Consider the following 15,627-nt stretch of genomic DNA (forward strand, 5'->3'; position numbering starts at 1 on the left):
AAAAAATACGGGAACACAGAAACCAAGGCTGTTGTGGAAGAGGAATGGTATGATGATAGGGGGCAGGATGCAAACATGCTTCAGGTGGAGCCAAATAATAGCCTGGCCATAACCGCAGAGAAGTGGTGGGAAGATAATCATTTGAGTCATGCATACACAGATGAAGGGTGGAAAGTTGGCGCCCTTGACGATACGTGGTATACTGACGAGATTAATCACATGACTCGGAGTGGTCGGTACGTTAAACGCGCGACATTAGATTAGCCAGAGACCTCTGGGAAGGAGGCTGAGAGAGCAAAAGAGGAGGATATTGAAGAAAACCTGGTCTTGAAACAACTTAAGAAGATTCAAGCTGACATATCAATTTGGGGGCTGATAATGGCATCTCAAGAGCATAGGCAAGCACTACTGGAGGCAATGAACCAAACAAAACTGCCTACCGACACCACCGCAGACCAATTGGTGTCGTTGGTTACATCTGGAGACGTTATACCGGTGATATTTTTTACAGATAAAGAGTTGCCCTTGAGGGTGCCAACCACAACCGACCCTTATAAGTAACCCTGGAAAACTGAAAAAAGTGGATTCTGGTGGTGTTAGTAGATACCAGATCAGCGATTAATGTATGTCCAGTAAGAACTGCTTATGCTGTCGGTTTGAGACCGGCCGACTTTATGCCCACGACCCAAGCCATCCGGGCTTATGACAATACTAGCCGGGATGTTATGGGAACGTTCAAGAGCCATATCCTAATCGGCCCATTTGAGCATAAGGTGGAATTCCATGTCATGGACATTCCAGCCACTTTCAATCTACTATTGGGAAGGCCCTAGCTACATCAGATGAGGGCTATGTCATCAACAGTCCATTAGTTGTTGAAATACCCCTTTAAGGATGGGATTGCTACGGTATACGGCAATTCTGTGATCCATTCTCCCCATGGAACTACCGCGCCTGTGCTAGAAATCATACATGGGAAATAAGATGTATTCCTCTCTAGCTTCTCCTTGGCAGAGGCCCGAGTGGTCCAATCCATTATGGCCGAGGACGATGGGACTTACATCAGCGCTCAGTCCATTTACATGATGAACAAACATGGGCATGTTCTTGGAGCAAGACTGGGTCAAAGTGGGAGGCAGGGAGGCACTATTTCCAAGGAGATGAGCCATTACTCCCATGCTTTTAGGCTAGGATATAAACCTACTATTGAAAACTGGCAAAGAAAAGGGGATGAATTGAGAGAAAGGTTAAAAGCAAAGAGGAATAGGAGACGATATGAGTTAGTCCACAAACCAATATGGGGAACCTTGAACGGACACTTTGTCTGTCAGGGGGAAGATTTCCCTTTCTGTGGATTTCCAGAGCCCTGGTATGATTGGGAGACGAATATGAGATAGCCGGGGTTCGAGATTTTCTTCAGACACCAGTTGCCAGAAAATGGGGATGAGTAGGCAGACCTGAGTCTTAATACAGACCAAGGCAGTGCTACAAGCATGGACCTAGAAGAACAAGAGCTATTGGGAAAAGCACTAGCTGACCTACTGGCAAATGCTAATGCTGGAGCTAAGTCTACCAACTTGGGGAATAGTTTTACTATCTCAATGATCGAGGATAAACCAACAGAGAATTTCTCTAATCTTATTGTGGACGCGTCTGAGGCTCCATGCCTAGTCTGGAAGTTCAAGAAAAGCATCATCAATAGTTCTGAATCGGATAGTGAGTCTGAATCTGATTCCACTGAGTCTGTGGAGTTAGAGTCAGATTCGAGTTCCTCAAAGCCTGGTACTTCCGAGAGTGGTAACCCCGATACCAAGGTCCTGTCTAGGTTGTCTTTCAGCTTTTCTTTTGAGTCTACTGTAACCAAAGATCTAGACTTTTTGAATGGGAATGCTATGGACTTTGCCTACTTCTCTGTGCCTTTGGTTGGTTGTACTGATCTTGATTTTCAAAATTTTGACATAAATGAAGTGCAAGAAATTCCTTGGGCTTTGAAAAATTTGGTTGACCAAGAGGAGGAGAGGTGTGTTAAGCCCTGTACGGATGAAATCATTGCCATTAATGTGGGTACTGAGAAGGATCCGCACTTGGTCCAGATCGGGTCCACGTTGTCTTTGGAGGAGCGGGAGCGTTTCATCGCTTTATTAAAAAGTTTCAAAGATGTTTTCACGTGGTCCTACGAAGACATGCCTGGAATCGATCTTGAGATTATACAGCACCGGATCCCTCTTGACCTTGAGGCCCGACCAGTGAAACAAAAACTGCACAGAGTTCACCCAGATTAGGCTCTGAAGATCAAAGAAGTGGTCACCAAGCAGATCGAGGCAGGTGTAGACTGCCCGGAACTCCGCTCCGCATGCGAGGGCGTGAATCGTTGTTCTTAGCTACTACAGTTCAGACTCGTGTCACGGTTCTGAGTCTAATCTCGTAAAGTGCAATGCAAGACTGATAAATCACCAAAGAGTCCATATCCGGCAAATCATTTTGGAAAATTGATTTTTAATAAAGAAGTGTCAAACATGGACTGCTTTGCCAAATACAGAGTTGCCACCTAAACGTTTTATTTTGGGAAATTTAGAAAACCCTGACTCGTGCCTAAGGCCACGTGTCCGTCATCACTAAAGTTGTCTCGGCTCGGGAACTTGGGTACGAGAGGGGAAGGTCATGCAATGAGCACCCCCGCTTGCCCGATCAAAGATTGGCCTCTACTGACATGATATGTTGTTTTTAAAAACAGATGCATTCTTATTCCGGTTTATTAATCTAACCTTACTACGTGATGCGCACAGTATACAAGCATAGACTAAATCGCCTAAGTTGTAACAAAACATTTTATGTTCGTTTGTTTGAAAATGGTTTAGAATTGCTACTCGTAAATAGGCTAAGTCGTAGATTTTGCCACCCTCAAGTGGGCTTTAGAAAACATGATTTTGCCACTCTCAAGTGGACTTAAAACTCGCATTTGATGAATTGTTCCAATTCAAGCAATCCAACCTTCACCCACAGGCATTAATGCAGTTAATCAATTAAGCAGTTAGCCTCATGGCAAACATGTTATCATGGCAACACTTACACACATGCAAGGATGCTAAAGCATAAACACTCACAATGTACTCCAAGCCAAAACAGAAGCTAGTTAGTAATCAATGCATGATCCTAGCTATGTCAACAATGCCTAATGCAACACATGCAAAATGCAACTAACTAGGCTCGGCTATTCTAGAATGTCATGTGAATGCAACTTGATAACATGTATTCAAATTAGTATTGAAATACAATGCAGTTTGTATGATGCGCCGAGCCCGGTGCATGCAAGACAGATGAATGGATGCACGCATGCTAGCGTAAGGATGCTAATTGAAATATGCCCTAAAACTAACCACTGAAAGCGGATAAGTAAAAGGGAGAAAGAAATGGGGGTTGGAAGACATGCATCACACACACGCACGCTTATTTACAACATTACCCTCTCAGAGGAGGGTCCGAATAAATAAGCTAAGCTACATCTAAGCTAAGCTACTTATTTATAAACCAACTAATTAACTAACTTAGCTAATTAATTATTACAAAACAAATTGAAACAACTAACCATTCTAAGTTAACAAAAGCACTGAAATGGCCTCATGACGAGGGATGCATGCATGCTCGAATCGCCTCGCTTGAAAATCCACTACTGTGCCTCATGATGCCTCTGTTTGCACTGTTTTAGACTTCTAAAAATTGTGCCAACTTCCAAGGTGCTTCTGATCTACCTTATGGACATTCTGAGGGATGGTCGGCCAAGAGGGATGGCCATCGGCTAGAGTTTATGGCTATCGGCCAATTTTGATAGCCGATCGGCAGACTTTGATGGCCGGTCGGCAGTTCTGATGGCCGGTCGGCCACTGCTTCCTGCAATTCTTCTTTTTGCTGCAACAGAGCACAAACAAGGGCATGGCAGTGTATTTGCAAGAAAATGTGTGTACAACCACACTCCTTATCATGTCTCAAGCTCAAAGGAGTGTAGTGCTCGACTCTTGAGCCACCAATCACGCATCTCAATGCATGATGGCCAAAGAGTCAAGCTTGCACAGTGTTGATGAATGCACAAATAACACATAGAACTCGAGATCCATTACCTCTTCATGGATGATCAAAGGCAACAGAGACAAAAGGAATTGGCTCATTTTCATCACTTTGAGTATGAAATGGGCCAATTCACCTTGTGTTCAACATAACGTCCGGTTGAACACAATGCAATGCACACATGCAACATGCTTATCTTGGCACATTTTACTTGATTGATTTTGTTTACACATTTTAACATTACCAATCCATTCATTAATCAACTTGTCCAAATATGAGAGTCCTCTAATGAGAGAGAGGTCTATCAAAGAGAACGGTTTAAGGCATGGGAGAGACCAATGCCTTCGGCTAGGAGTAACCCTTAAAAGAGGGTTGAAGCCATTTAAGCATAGGCCTCAATCCCAAGCATTAAACACAACCTCAAGGCTAACCAATCCTCAAAACAAATCAAAAGTGAAGAAATGAGGAAGATGGCAGATTTTTCAGTGCTAAAGTGGCATGAAATGCAAGACTCTACTATGCAAACATCGCATGCACAACATGCTAGAACACTTAAGCATTGAAACTAGTGAAGAGCTTTACACTAGGACCATGCAATACAATGCTCAATGGACTAAACCAGCTCTGGACGGAGCTTAATCACATCAAAATAATGGCCTAAACATGCTGGAATTAAAGCTCAAAAGTCTAGACAAACATGCGCACAAATTGGCTCGCAAGCAAGACACAAGGCATAACTCCCAAAAGCACTTAAAGAGTGATTTAAGTGGAAGCATGGCAAAGATATAAGCTCTGAAATTTCATTCCAAATGATGCCAAGGTATGTAAACATCACAAGTATAGCATGGTAGGGGCCTCAAAACTCAAGACTAGTCAAGGCATTTGCACTACAGCTATACAAAACATGAGTCATATAACCAAGGCAGCCCAAAATAGTCCTAAAACAGCCCAAATGGAGTTCTAAAACATGCTTGAAATCAGCTAAGAATGGCTAGATTTAGAGGTCAAAACAATAGCACATGTTAGGCAATTTAGCACAATTACACTACAAGTACATTAAGCATGCAAGAGGTGGCCAAACCAGCCAAAATCAGAGTTATGGCATGCCAAAAGAACACCAAAAATGGGCTGAGACTAAGCCAACACATGCTAGAATAACAACTTAACTCATTAGGCATGCAAGACTAGCAAAGAGGATTTACACTACAATTGCATGAAACATGCAACCAATGATCAAACAAGCCAAAAACGGAGTTATGGCAGGTCTAATAAGTCACAAAAATGAGCCTAAATAAAGTCATAAAGAAGTAAAAACACATGCTCATTTGGTTGGCCATCAACACTAGCAAGCTAGACAAGAGGAGAGGGGACCACCCTCTCCTATTTGGGCCCTTAAAATAGGGTTTTTACCACTGAAAAGTCTCTGGATTTCAGTGGTTAAAAGGCCACGAAAAGTTGGTTTGAAAGGCCTTGGAAGATGGCTCAAAAGCTATACAAGCTAAGGAACAAAAGGGAGAGACAACCCCCTAACACAAAATAGGCCTAAACCATCATTTTTAGGACTAAAAAATAGAGTTTTCTTTAGTTCAAAACCAAGCCAAAAACAGTTTTCAAAGGTGGTAAAACAAGCATGCAAAACAAAGCTCTAGAGGGATAAGTGCTTACCCTTGAAGCCAAACAGCAAAACATCAAGATTTCTGAGTTAAAACCAAGCTTTAGCGGCCCAAAACATGCTCCAAGGGACCTCAACCCAATGGTGATTAAGTCTTCTTAAGGGTTGATAGGTTGAAGATGGATGTATGCAAGCCTTCAAGCACAAAATCCTTAGAGAGAGTGAAATCCAGAGAGAGTTTCTAGAGAGAGAGGCTCCCAAATCTTTTTCCAAAATTGTTCTAATCTATCCTCTAATGTTCTAACCCCATGAATATGAGATATAAGGCTCCATATATAGCAAAATATCAAGCTTGGGTCAAAATATTTGATTTAGGACAGGTGGCACAAGCTGGAAACAGCTGGAGGAGAAATATCTGCCAATTCTAGGCTTTCTGGACATTTCTGGCCAATCGGCCATCATTTGTGGCCGATAAGGTTCACTTTTGGCCGACCTATGGCCAATGAGCTTCAATTGTGGGCGATGGAAAAAATCAGTCCTGGTCCCTGACTTGAAGCAAGCCTAATTCCTTTATCTGGACTCCTTTTTAGGTCATTCTTGAGCCTAAATTGTAGCCCCGAAAGTCTTATTTCCAATTATGGAAGCCTCACATCAAAATTCCATGTGTGATAAGAGATATCCCTCTTTTAGTGAAGGATGTTCAATTTCGATCCAACCAGAATAATGCCCAACTTCAACCAATCATATCTCCCCCATCCGGGGCTTTAGGAGATTCTTGAGTGAAAAATGAAGCCCCGGAAGTCTTATTTCCAACGGTGGTGGCCTTATAGCTTAAATCTAAGGGTGCAAACAGATAGGCCTGATTTAGCGAGGGTCGCTTGACTCTCTCTTAGCGATTCATACCCAACTTCTTCCTCAACTAGGTTTCTCCCCTCCTCTCCTCTTTTCTTCAACTCCAAACCCCTAAGCAAGGTGTTTTGAAAGATTTTTCAAAGATTTCATCTCTCTTTCATTCATTTCCACTCTGTCCTTGCTCGGTTACCGAAAAGCACAACATTTGACAAAATACGAGCCTCGGAGCACCGCAGAAACTTTATTTCAAAAATATTTTGAAAGAGAGGGTTTTAAGGTCTAAAAACCATTCAAAATAGTTTTGGTCCAAAATGGGGTGTAAGGTTGGGATTTGACTCTCCTCTTACCGAAGAAATCGAATATTTGCACCTGCACATCTTTCACTGCCAAGTAAGCAATTAGTGATGCCCAAGTCTTAAGGTCGGTCAAAAATGGGGTGTCTACAGCAGGGTTCTTGATTGTATCTGAGTATCCAACATGGATGGCTAATATTGTTCCGATTCTGAAGAAAAATGACAGAATCAGAGTTTGTGTCGACTTCAAGGATTTGAATAAAGCTAGTCCAAATGATGATTTTTCCTTGCCACACATTGACGAGTTGGTAGACTATACTACGGGCCATGCATTGCTCTCATTCATGGACGGGTTTTCTAGGTATAACCAGATTCTGATGGCTCTTGAGGACAGAGAGAAGACAGCGTTCACTACACTGTGGGGGACCTACTGTTACCAAGTCATGCCCTTTGGGTTGAAGAATGCTCGGGCCACCTATCAGAGGGCTGCAACCACCGTATTACATGACCTGATCCACAAAGAAGTCGAGATGTACGTGGACAACGTGATTGTCAAGTCCAAAGATTAAGAGGGCCACTACAACGCACTAGAGAAATTCTTTCAATTGATCAAATAGTATAGACTGAGGTTAAACCTCCAAAAGTGCACCTTTGGGGTGAAGACAGGAAAGATGCTGGTTTTCTTGATTACACAGAGGGGAATTGAAGTAGATCCGTCTAAAATCAAGGCCATCTTAAAAATGCCACCACCAAGGAATGAGGTGCACGCCTTTCTGGGTAAAGTGCAATTCATAAGATGGTTTATTTAAAAATTAACCGTGACTTGTGAACCACTATTTGGTCTGCTGAAGAAAGGGAAGAAGTTCCAGTGGGATGATCGCTGTCAGTTCACCTTCAAGCAAGTCAAGCAATACCTGCAGAATCCATATGTGTTGTCACTGCCAGAGCCGGGGAAGCCTCTGATTCTGTATTTATCGGTAATGGATTTGACCATGGGTTGCATGCTAGCTCAAGAATCTGAAGATAAAGTGGAGAAGGCCATCTACTACTTGAGCAAGAAGATGCTAGATTACGAGACCCGTTATACTCCCCTTGAGAAAGCTTAGCCTTGGTATAGGCTATCCGAAAGTTGAGGCACTACCTGTTAGCTCACTCGGTAATTCTGGTTTCGAGATTAGATCCCATCAAATATCTCTTTGAGAAACTAGCACTTACGGGTAGGCTAGCCCGTTGGCTTCTGCTCCTCTCCGAATTTGATCTCAAATATGTCACACACAAGTCGGTTAAAAGGAGAACTGTAGCGGAATTCATGGCAGACCACCCGGTAGAGGGAGATGAGGCAGTGGAATACCTGTTCCCAAATGAAGACATTCTGCATGTTGAGGAGAAAACGCGGACGATGTACTTTGACGGAGCGTCTAATCAATACGGTTATGGGATAGTGGTGTTGATAGCACTCGATGACTCCCGCATACCCTTGGCCTTCAAATTCCGGTTCAAAGTCTCCAACAATGAAGCAGAGTATGGGGCGTGTATTGCTAGGTTAGAAGCGGCCCTAGAACTACGGACAATAAGCTTGGATGTCATCGGAGATTCAAACTTGGTTGTTTCTTAAGCCAACGGAGATTGCTGGGTTAAAGATGAGAGAATGAAGGTCTATCATCAGGCCCTGGATGTGCTAATTCTGAGGTTTGAAAAGCTAACGTTTACCCATCTGCTAAGAGAGAACAATCGGTTCACTGACGTACTAGCAACTCTATCTTCTATGGTAGACATCCCGCTGGAAGTCAAGATGCATCTGATCATCATTGAATAGAAGTACATGCCAGCTCATGTGACCATTGTTGCGATAGATGAGATTTCAGACAAGAACCCCTAGTACTACGACATTTTAAATTTCCTGGAAAAAGAGGCATATCCACCAAGGGCAAATGACAAGGACAAAAGGGAAATACGGTGTCTGGCCGTCCAATTTATCATCTACGAGGGCAAGTTATACAGGAGAGGTCATTTGGGAATGCATAAGTCGTGTCTTGAGGAAGAGGAATCAAAGCGTCTCATGGAAGCCATTCACGGAGGAGAGTGAGGAGCTCACATGAATGGCGTGATGCTGGCACGAAAAATCCTTAGATAAGGCTACTACTGGTCAATCATGGAAGAGGATTGTATTAGTTTTGTGCGGCGATCCCACAAATGTCAAACCCATGCCAATCGCATGAACATTCCACCGTCGAAACTTTATAATATGTCTTCACTATGGCCTTTCTCAGTTTGGGAAATCGATGTCATTGGGGCAGTCTCGCCAAAAAGTTCAAATGGACACAAGTTCATCCTGGTGTCGATCGATTACTTCACTAAATGGGTGGAAGCTCGGTCCTACTCTGTGCTCAAGGCGTCGCATGTGGCTAAGTTTATCAAGAACAACATCATCTGTAGATACAGGGTTCTAAATGAGATCATCTCAGATAATGGCTCGCATTTCAAGAAAGAGGTGATACACTTGTTAGAGAAATATAACGTGGCTTTCCATATGTCATCAACCTACAGACCACAGACCAATGGAGCCGTTGAGGCTGCGAACAAAAACATTAAGAAAATCTTGCAGAAGATGGTGGAGACCTACAGGGACTAGCCAGAGAAACTACTGTTTGCACTTTGAGGCTACAAAACGTCGATTCGAACATCTAGAAGGCCAACCCCCTATTCTTTCATCTATGAGATGGAAGCTGTTCTGCCAATCAAAATTGAGGTACCGTCGCTGCGAGTTATGGCCGAGTGTCAGATAGCAGAGGCGGACTAGCAGCAGAGCAGATTTGAAGAATTAATGTTATTTGACGAGAGAAAATTGAAGGCACTGTATCACGTCCAAGGCTACCAACGCAGAATTGTAAGGACTTTTAACAAGAAAGTTGAGTCAAGAAACCTTAAAGAAAGGGACATGGTGCTAACAGACAACCGAGCCCCCATCCATGACCCTAGGGGCAAGTTTAGACCCAAGTGAACTAGTCCTTACATCATCAAGACAATCTGGCCCGAGGGAGTAGTTATTCTTATGGATTTGGATGGCTTGGAGTTTTCACAGCCGATCAATATGGACAAGTTGAAGAAATATTACCCTTGAAAGGCTCGCTAGGCCGAAAACCCAAAAGGGCGACCCAGGCAAAAGTTAGAGCATGAAAAATTAGAAATAAAGAAAAACGGAGCTCGCAAAGTTGAAAACCCGAAAGGACGGCTTTGGCAAAAGTTAGAGTGCAAAAGGAAAGAATAAATACTCGAGTGAACCCTCATCAAACTACGTAAGCCCTGATTCCCATCTTTGGGATACATAGGCAACTTCATCTTGAAGTTCGGCCGTAACCATCTCCAACTCAACTGTCCTATTCGTTCATATTTGATCAGGTCATGTTTCTTCATTATCAGTTACTTCGGTTGTGTGATCTTCATGTTGACAGAAGGGCCAGTGTGGAGGATGCAATTATGGGCAGTTACTGTCAAGTGGTGATCATTCCCAAAAAAAAAAAAAAAAAAAAAAAAACGATTTTGAAAAGTTTTAATAAAAGTTGATTTTGCTCAAATTTTGCCTTTCTACAACTTGGACAATTTTTAGACCAAAAGGAAAATTTTCAGTGCTCACAACTTTAATTCCATTGATTTCAAAACAAGTACATATTCCAACTTCTGATTCAATCAAAGTTGCTTTTACATCATAAAACTTGAAAAGAAGAGATCAAAGTAGTAAAACTAGGGACACAACTAAGTCAGGTGGCTCTATGTCTTCTGCTCACCCTTGTGGAGGATTTTGTTACCAAAGATGGTCTGATCTACTCCTCCTCTTCGAGCCGAGCCAAGCACTCGTTAGACACGGTGTAACTGAAGCTAAAACAGGGTCCATAAGTTCTCTCATCCTCTAAGCAATGAGGTATTGAGGCAATTGTGAACCATGAATGGGAAATGAAACCGGGTATTCCACTTCCTCATTTGGACGTATCTGATCATGCCCAAACTGGCGTCTGAACTGGAAGGGGAAATAGAATACACAGTGTGTAAGTCCAATCAACTGTATACCCAGCTGGCGAGACATGTTGTAGCTTATCTCAGTTACATCAAGCCAGGGGCAATGCCAAGCTATGTCAGTTGCGGACCGGCTACACATCCAGTCACACCACAACCCCTCTAATGGGAAATCAACTAGCTATTGGCGAAAGAAGTAAGCTCTGGCCGAGTATTCGGGGCATGGGTCCACTACTTTCAATATATCCATAAGCCATACCTAGGGAGGGATGAAAAAGAAGAGAGATTATAGAATAGAGAGATGTACGTTGAGAGAAAAATGTGGGAAATAATACCTGGAGAAGTAACGGACTCCCTACAAAGCTAGTGGTCTCTCACCGATGAAAGGCATCCAAACCCATTAGGGTCTCGGCTAGTACTAAACCCATGCAACTCTTGCCCTCTTTCAAGCATTGGGCCACTTCGATCAACCGAATACTGGTTCTGCCATAACTAGGGGCAATTAGGAGCGCCAAAGAAGCTTATTCCTGTCTCCCATAGTGAAAATCAATGAACTAAACCGGGGATGTCCAGCTCCCCATCATTAGCCAAGGATCGAGCCTCGTGCAAAGTAAACCCACACATTCGTCCCAAAGCTTGGGCATGGCCAAAACAGGACAGAGGCATGATTTCTTAGTCGCACCAGGATTCCATCAATGCTTTAAATTCTTCGAGCGTCAGACACATCTCTTGTGATCCGAAATGAAATACATGTGTGATCGGGTTCCAGCATCGAGCAGCGGTGTGGAGGAACAAAAAGCAAAGCAAAGTACGGCTCAGAGGAAAAAGAGCATTTAGGCCAAAACTGCAGAAGTTCACCTTTTCCCAGCTGTCCAAAGTGGCTATCTAGTCTCGGAGCCTATTATTGAGGAGCATCTCCATCTTAAGAGCGAAATACCAAAGACTTGACATTCTGCCAGAAAAACAGCGTGGGAGCACCATTTATAGAGTTTGAGAAGAAGCAGTGCATGACAACTAGACAGCACTGACTGACCTTGTTTTTGGGCCCGACCATGCCTTATTGAAACCCAGTCGTGCGTATTGGGACCCGGCAGGGTCTAAATGTTGGCCCAGATCAGTGCAGTTGCAGAAAAGGCTGGCCCTTGCTTTGGTGTATTTACGGCTGTGTTTTGAGTCTTGTTTTGTTTGTACCAAGTGTCTTTTAGTATTTTCGAGTTGTTTTCATTTTGTTTTCCTGTTATCGAGTTATATTTTACATGTTGTCCAGTTGTGGGTTGTTATCCGATTCAAGAATGAATGCAAGCGCAGGTATTCATAGTTTTATGTCTTGTGCAAAGTTACTATGCAAAGGTTACGCCAATCATCATATATTATGCAAAGAGATCATTTCAAAAATGCATCTTTTATAAACTAGCGGGTCTAACCCCGATCATCATTTTACAAAACAACAAAATAAAAGAAATGTCTTCACAAGTAAAACAAAAGGGTCTATCTGAAGCTAGTTTTTAAACTACAAAACAGAAAAAATAAAAACAACAAAACAAAAAATCATCATCATCATCAGCAAACCATCCTTGCTCTCTTCCTCATCGACTGCTGAGGAGGTGCATCACTGTCATCCCTAGGGCTGCTAGACTGTATGTTGACCGCCTCCCCCTCCTCCTCGGAGGTCATGTACTCCTCAAATGACTCCTAGGAAGGTGAGCACTGTCTCACTCTGCCTCTCCCCCGATCAACTCCTCTGCCCCTCACTAGGCCCCGTCTCTATCTCTTAGCTGGAGGAGGTCCTACAGGCGTAACTTGTGCTAGCTCAAGCTGAAAAAGAAAAAAGAGAGAGTACAGATTTCAGAAGAGACCAACAGAGTTATGAGTAACATTGTAATGATCGTAAACTGGGGGCAAAGTGTACATCGATCCCATGGGTGGCTAGAGCAATCTACCTCCTCTGTACTATTAGAAGTAGTTTATCGACAGTCCGAAAGAGGTCATCCACATACCCTGCAAGTACCTGCAAAAGAGGAAAGATTTGAGAATACGAAACAAGATAATGGTGCACAGTGGGTAGAAAGTAAGCACTGTGGGCAACAACTAATAAGCAAAAGCGGGTAGAAATGGGAAAGTACAATGGGAAGACATATAGAAAAGTGTATACCTGCTTAACACCAGGAGCCATGGCCAAACTCCGATCCTCTCCTCAATGTGCTCAAGAGAGATTTGCTCTTTCACCCCGTCTGGTCGCATGTATACAACCTCAGAAGGAATCACTGGAAGCCCAGGGATGGGAACTGCAGCAGGAAGCTCTCTAGCTTCTACAGTAGTAGTAGACACCTCAGGAACTGCATGGACCACGCCGAGGGTAAAAGGCGCCATCACCAGAGTATGTAAAAAGGCAGTGAAGTCGCCGAGCTCATGGTACCAGTCATCGTCTTCTCCTTGCATAAGATGATCGATCTGGGGTCCGTCGTGGAGATCATCAACTATCCTCATACCAGAAGGAGGAAGATGTGGGATGTCAGGATCAACTTGGTCCCGAGTCCGGCAAAGGAATCTCATTTCCAAATAGTATGCCCTGTCGAAAAGGCCCTCAAAAAGAATCCGCATGGTGGAGGCCTCCCATGCAACAGCATAAGTCACCCTCACTACCTGAGGGATGCCCGCCTATAGATGCCAGTCAACCTGTGAGCAGAAGGTGCAAGGCAAGAATCAGATATCAAAGGTTTGAACAGCAGTATGGAAACAGCAGTATGGAAACCGTAAAATGTAAAGACTAGTATTTTGTTACCTGATCCGTGATGATGGTGTCAAAGAAACGGCAGAAGTAAGGGAAGTCTTGGTCTATGCGTCGGCGCCACTCGAATCGGAAGTTATAGTACTGGGTGCGGGGTACTGACAACTCAATCGGCGTCCCTGAGACCGGAGCCAAAGGGGTGAAATACGTGTAAACCCATAGCTGCAAGCAGGAAAAGATGGATGAAGTAAATGAGCAGATAAACAGAAAATGAAATGCAAAGTTGAACGGAATGTAAAGTTAAACAGAAAAGTAAGTGTGAGGTGTACCTCCCAAATCCTCCAATAGCCGCCAAGTGAATCCGCTTTGCGGCAAGATACGAAGCTCATGTTGTAGTGCAAGGTGGCTAGGCTGGCGCCACCCCAGTTATATTCTACCACCTGTGGTAAGTGCACCAGTGCTCCCAAGAGATATAGCCCCACGGTATTTTCCCTGTTCGCAACTAGGGTAGTACCAAGGAGATACATGAGGAAGCCGTAGGTGTACTGGGAAAAATCATATGGAGTAGCTGGCTGAACGTCGGTGAAGTGCTCCAAGAACCAGCTGTACCTCACTATCCCATGGCTAATGGTGTCTGGGATTGCTCCGAGAAGTTGACGCTATGCAACTTTCCACTTGCAACATATCAGAGTCAGCTCCCCAATCGATGAGAAATGGAACGAGTCTATGGTGTCCCACCATCTCTCTACCAGGGCCCATAAAGTAATGGCTCAATCCTTATCTGTATGAGCGCTGAGCAGAAAGGCCCGAAGCTTGTAGCATCGACCAGTGTGCGGACCTCCATAGGAAGCCTCTCATACCAATGCCGGGGGCCGGATATGGACCCATAACTACCAATCCTCCTGGCTATCACTTGTAAATGGGGAATGTTATCAATATGTGTACAGCATTGACGAGTAGTTTGCTTACGAGATTCAACATATGTGCAAAACAACGGAAAGTTTGCTTACCGTGGAGGCATCAGCAAACAAGTGTTCCACAGGCTCTCGCAGCAAGATGTCTTCATCTATCCTTGGAATGAGGCCCTCGAATCTGAAAATACCGCCTGGGGGCGGAGCGTGTGTACATGGTTGGTAGGTGGTCGCATCAAAAGGCCTATTGGCAAGCGGAGGCAGTGCGGGCTCAGGAACGTCCTCAACCTCAATATGCACACCTAGAATGGCACCAATACCCACAATGGTTTCAGGAATGGGAACCTCATTGCTAGCCATGGAGATATATGAGGAAAAATGCCAAACTGTGCAAAAAAGTGAGTGGATGAGCGAGATTAAGTAAAAAATCCCAAAGGTCTAAACCCTAGAAGAGAGAAAACAAAGAGTAAAAAAATCAAAGGGGGAGGAAAAAAAGTGTGGGCAAATGTGAGAGAAACCAAGAGAAAAACTCGAACTCCACCAAATTAACATTTTTTCTGTTCAAAACGTAGAGGAGTGAGTGGGTTTTAAGGAAAAAATTCGCGAGGGTTTGTGGGTTTCACGAAAATAGGGAAAATCTAGAGAGAAAAGAGTCCTAGAGAGAGATGAGGGATGTTTTCGAGCATGGGTATGTGTGACATGAGGGTTGGGGTTGTGTTTATTAGCCATGGGTTACGGTTTTACTGTTTTGCCCTTGTGTCGCTGTAGACGCGCCCGTGGGCCCCATGCTACAGTTTGGACTCGAATTGTCACGGTTCTTAATCTGAACCAAAGAGTCCAAATCCGACAAATCGTTTTGATAAAATAGATTTTTAGAAAAGAAGTGCCAAACATGGACTGGTTTCCCAGATACAGAGTCGCCACCTAAATTTTTTTTTTTGGGGAATTTAGGAAACCCTGACTCGGTGCCAAAGGCCACGTGTCCGTCATCACCAAAGTTGCCTCGCCTCGGGAACTTGGGTACGATTGGGGAAGGTCAGCTATGAGCACCCCTGCTCACCTGATCAAAGATCGGCCTCTACTAACCATGATATCTTGTTTTGAAAACATTATATGCTCTTATTCCGGTTATTAGCCTAGAATTACTATGTTATGCGC

At 43.7% G+C, this 15,627-nt stretch overlaps 2 protein-coding genes across 3 annotated transcripts; one reads left to right on the forward strand and one right to left on the reverse strand.

The window, feature by feature from the left end:
- The first annotated feature begins 8,971 nt into the window (after positions 1-8,971).
- Positions 8,972-12,148, forward strand: LOC145800505 (uncharacterized). Its single transcript, XM_082890194.1, has 3 exons — positions 8,972-9,310; positions 10,240-10,317; positions 12,098-12,148. The coding sequence occupies exons 1-3, from the start codon at positions 8,972-8,974 to the stop codon at positions 12,146-12,148; spliced, it is 468 nt and encodes a 155-aa protein (XP_082746320.1).
- A 102-nt stretch (positions 12,149-12,250) lies between these two features.
- Positions 12,251-15,403, reverse strand: LOC145801665 (uncharacterized). 2 transcript variants are annotated; one of them, XM_082893402.1, is made up of 4 exons: positions 13,613-15,403; positions 12,983-13,506; positions 12,771-12,838; positions 12,251-12,645 (listed from the first exon to the last, which is right to left on the reverse strand). In XM_082893402.1, the coding sequence occupies exons 2-3, from the start codon at positions 13,429-13,431 to the stop codon at positions 12,784-12,786; spliced, it is 504 nt and encodes a 167-aa protein (XP_082749528.1). In that variant the 5' UTR covers positions 13,432-13,506; positions 13,613-15,403; the 3' UTR covers positions 12,251-12,645; positions 12,771-12,783. The 2 variants fall into 2 exon arrangements, with proteins under 2 accessions (XP_082749528.1, XP_082749527.1); XM_082893401.1 differs by having other exon boundaries at positions 12,740-12,838.
- Positions 15,404-15,627: the final 224 nt, after the last annotated feature.

Source organism: Camellia sinensis, chromosome 10, assembly GCF_055761805.1.
Source record: "Camellia sinensis isolate YWXY chromosome 10, ASM5576180v1, whole genome shotgun sequence".
In the NCBI taxonomy this organism is placed as follows: domain Eukaryota; kingdom Viridiplantae; phylum Streptophyta; class Magnoliopsida; order Ericales; family Theaceae; genus Camellia; species Camellia sinensis.

Bases quoted from the DNA above. Each gene is read 5' to 3' on its own strand.
- LOC145800505 (XM_082890194.1), top strand. From the start codon at position 8,972: ATGGAAGAGGATTGTATTAGTTTTGTGCGGCGATCCCACAAATGTCAA. The intron at 9,311-10,239 runs GTGATACACTTG...CTTCATTATCAG, and splicing joins GCTCGCATTTCAAGAAAGAG to TTACTTCGGTTGTGTGATCT. The intron at 10,318-12,097 runs GTGATCATTCCC...CATGTTGTCCAG, and splicing joins TGGGCAGTTACTGTCAAGTG to TTGTGGGTTGTTATCCGATT.
- LOC145801665 (XM_082893402.1), bottom strand. From the start codon at position 13,431: ATGCGGATTCTTTTTGAGGGCCTTTTCGACAGGGCATACTATTTGGAA. The intron at 12,839-12,982 runs GTATACACTTTT...CCTCTTTTGCAG, and splicing joins TGGCTCCTGGTGTTAAGCAG to GTACTTGCAGGGTATGTGGA.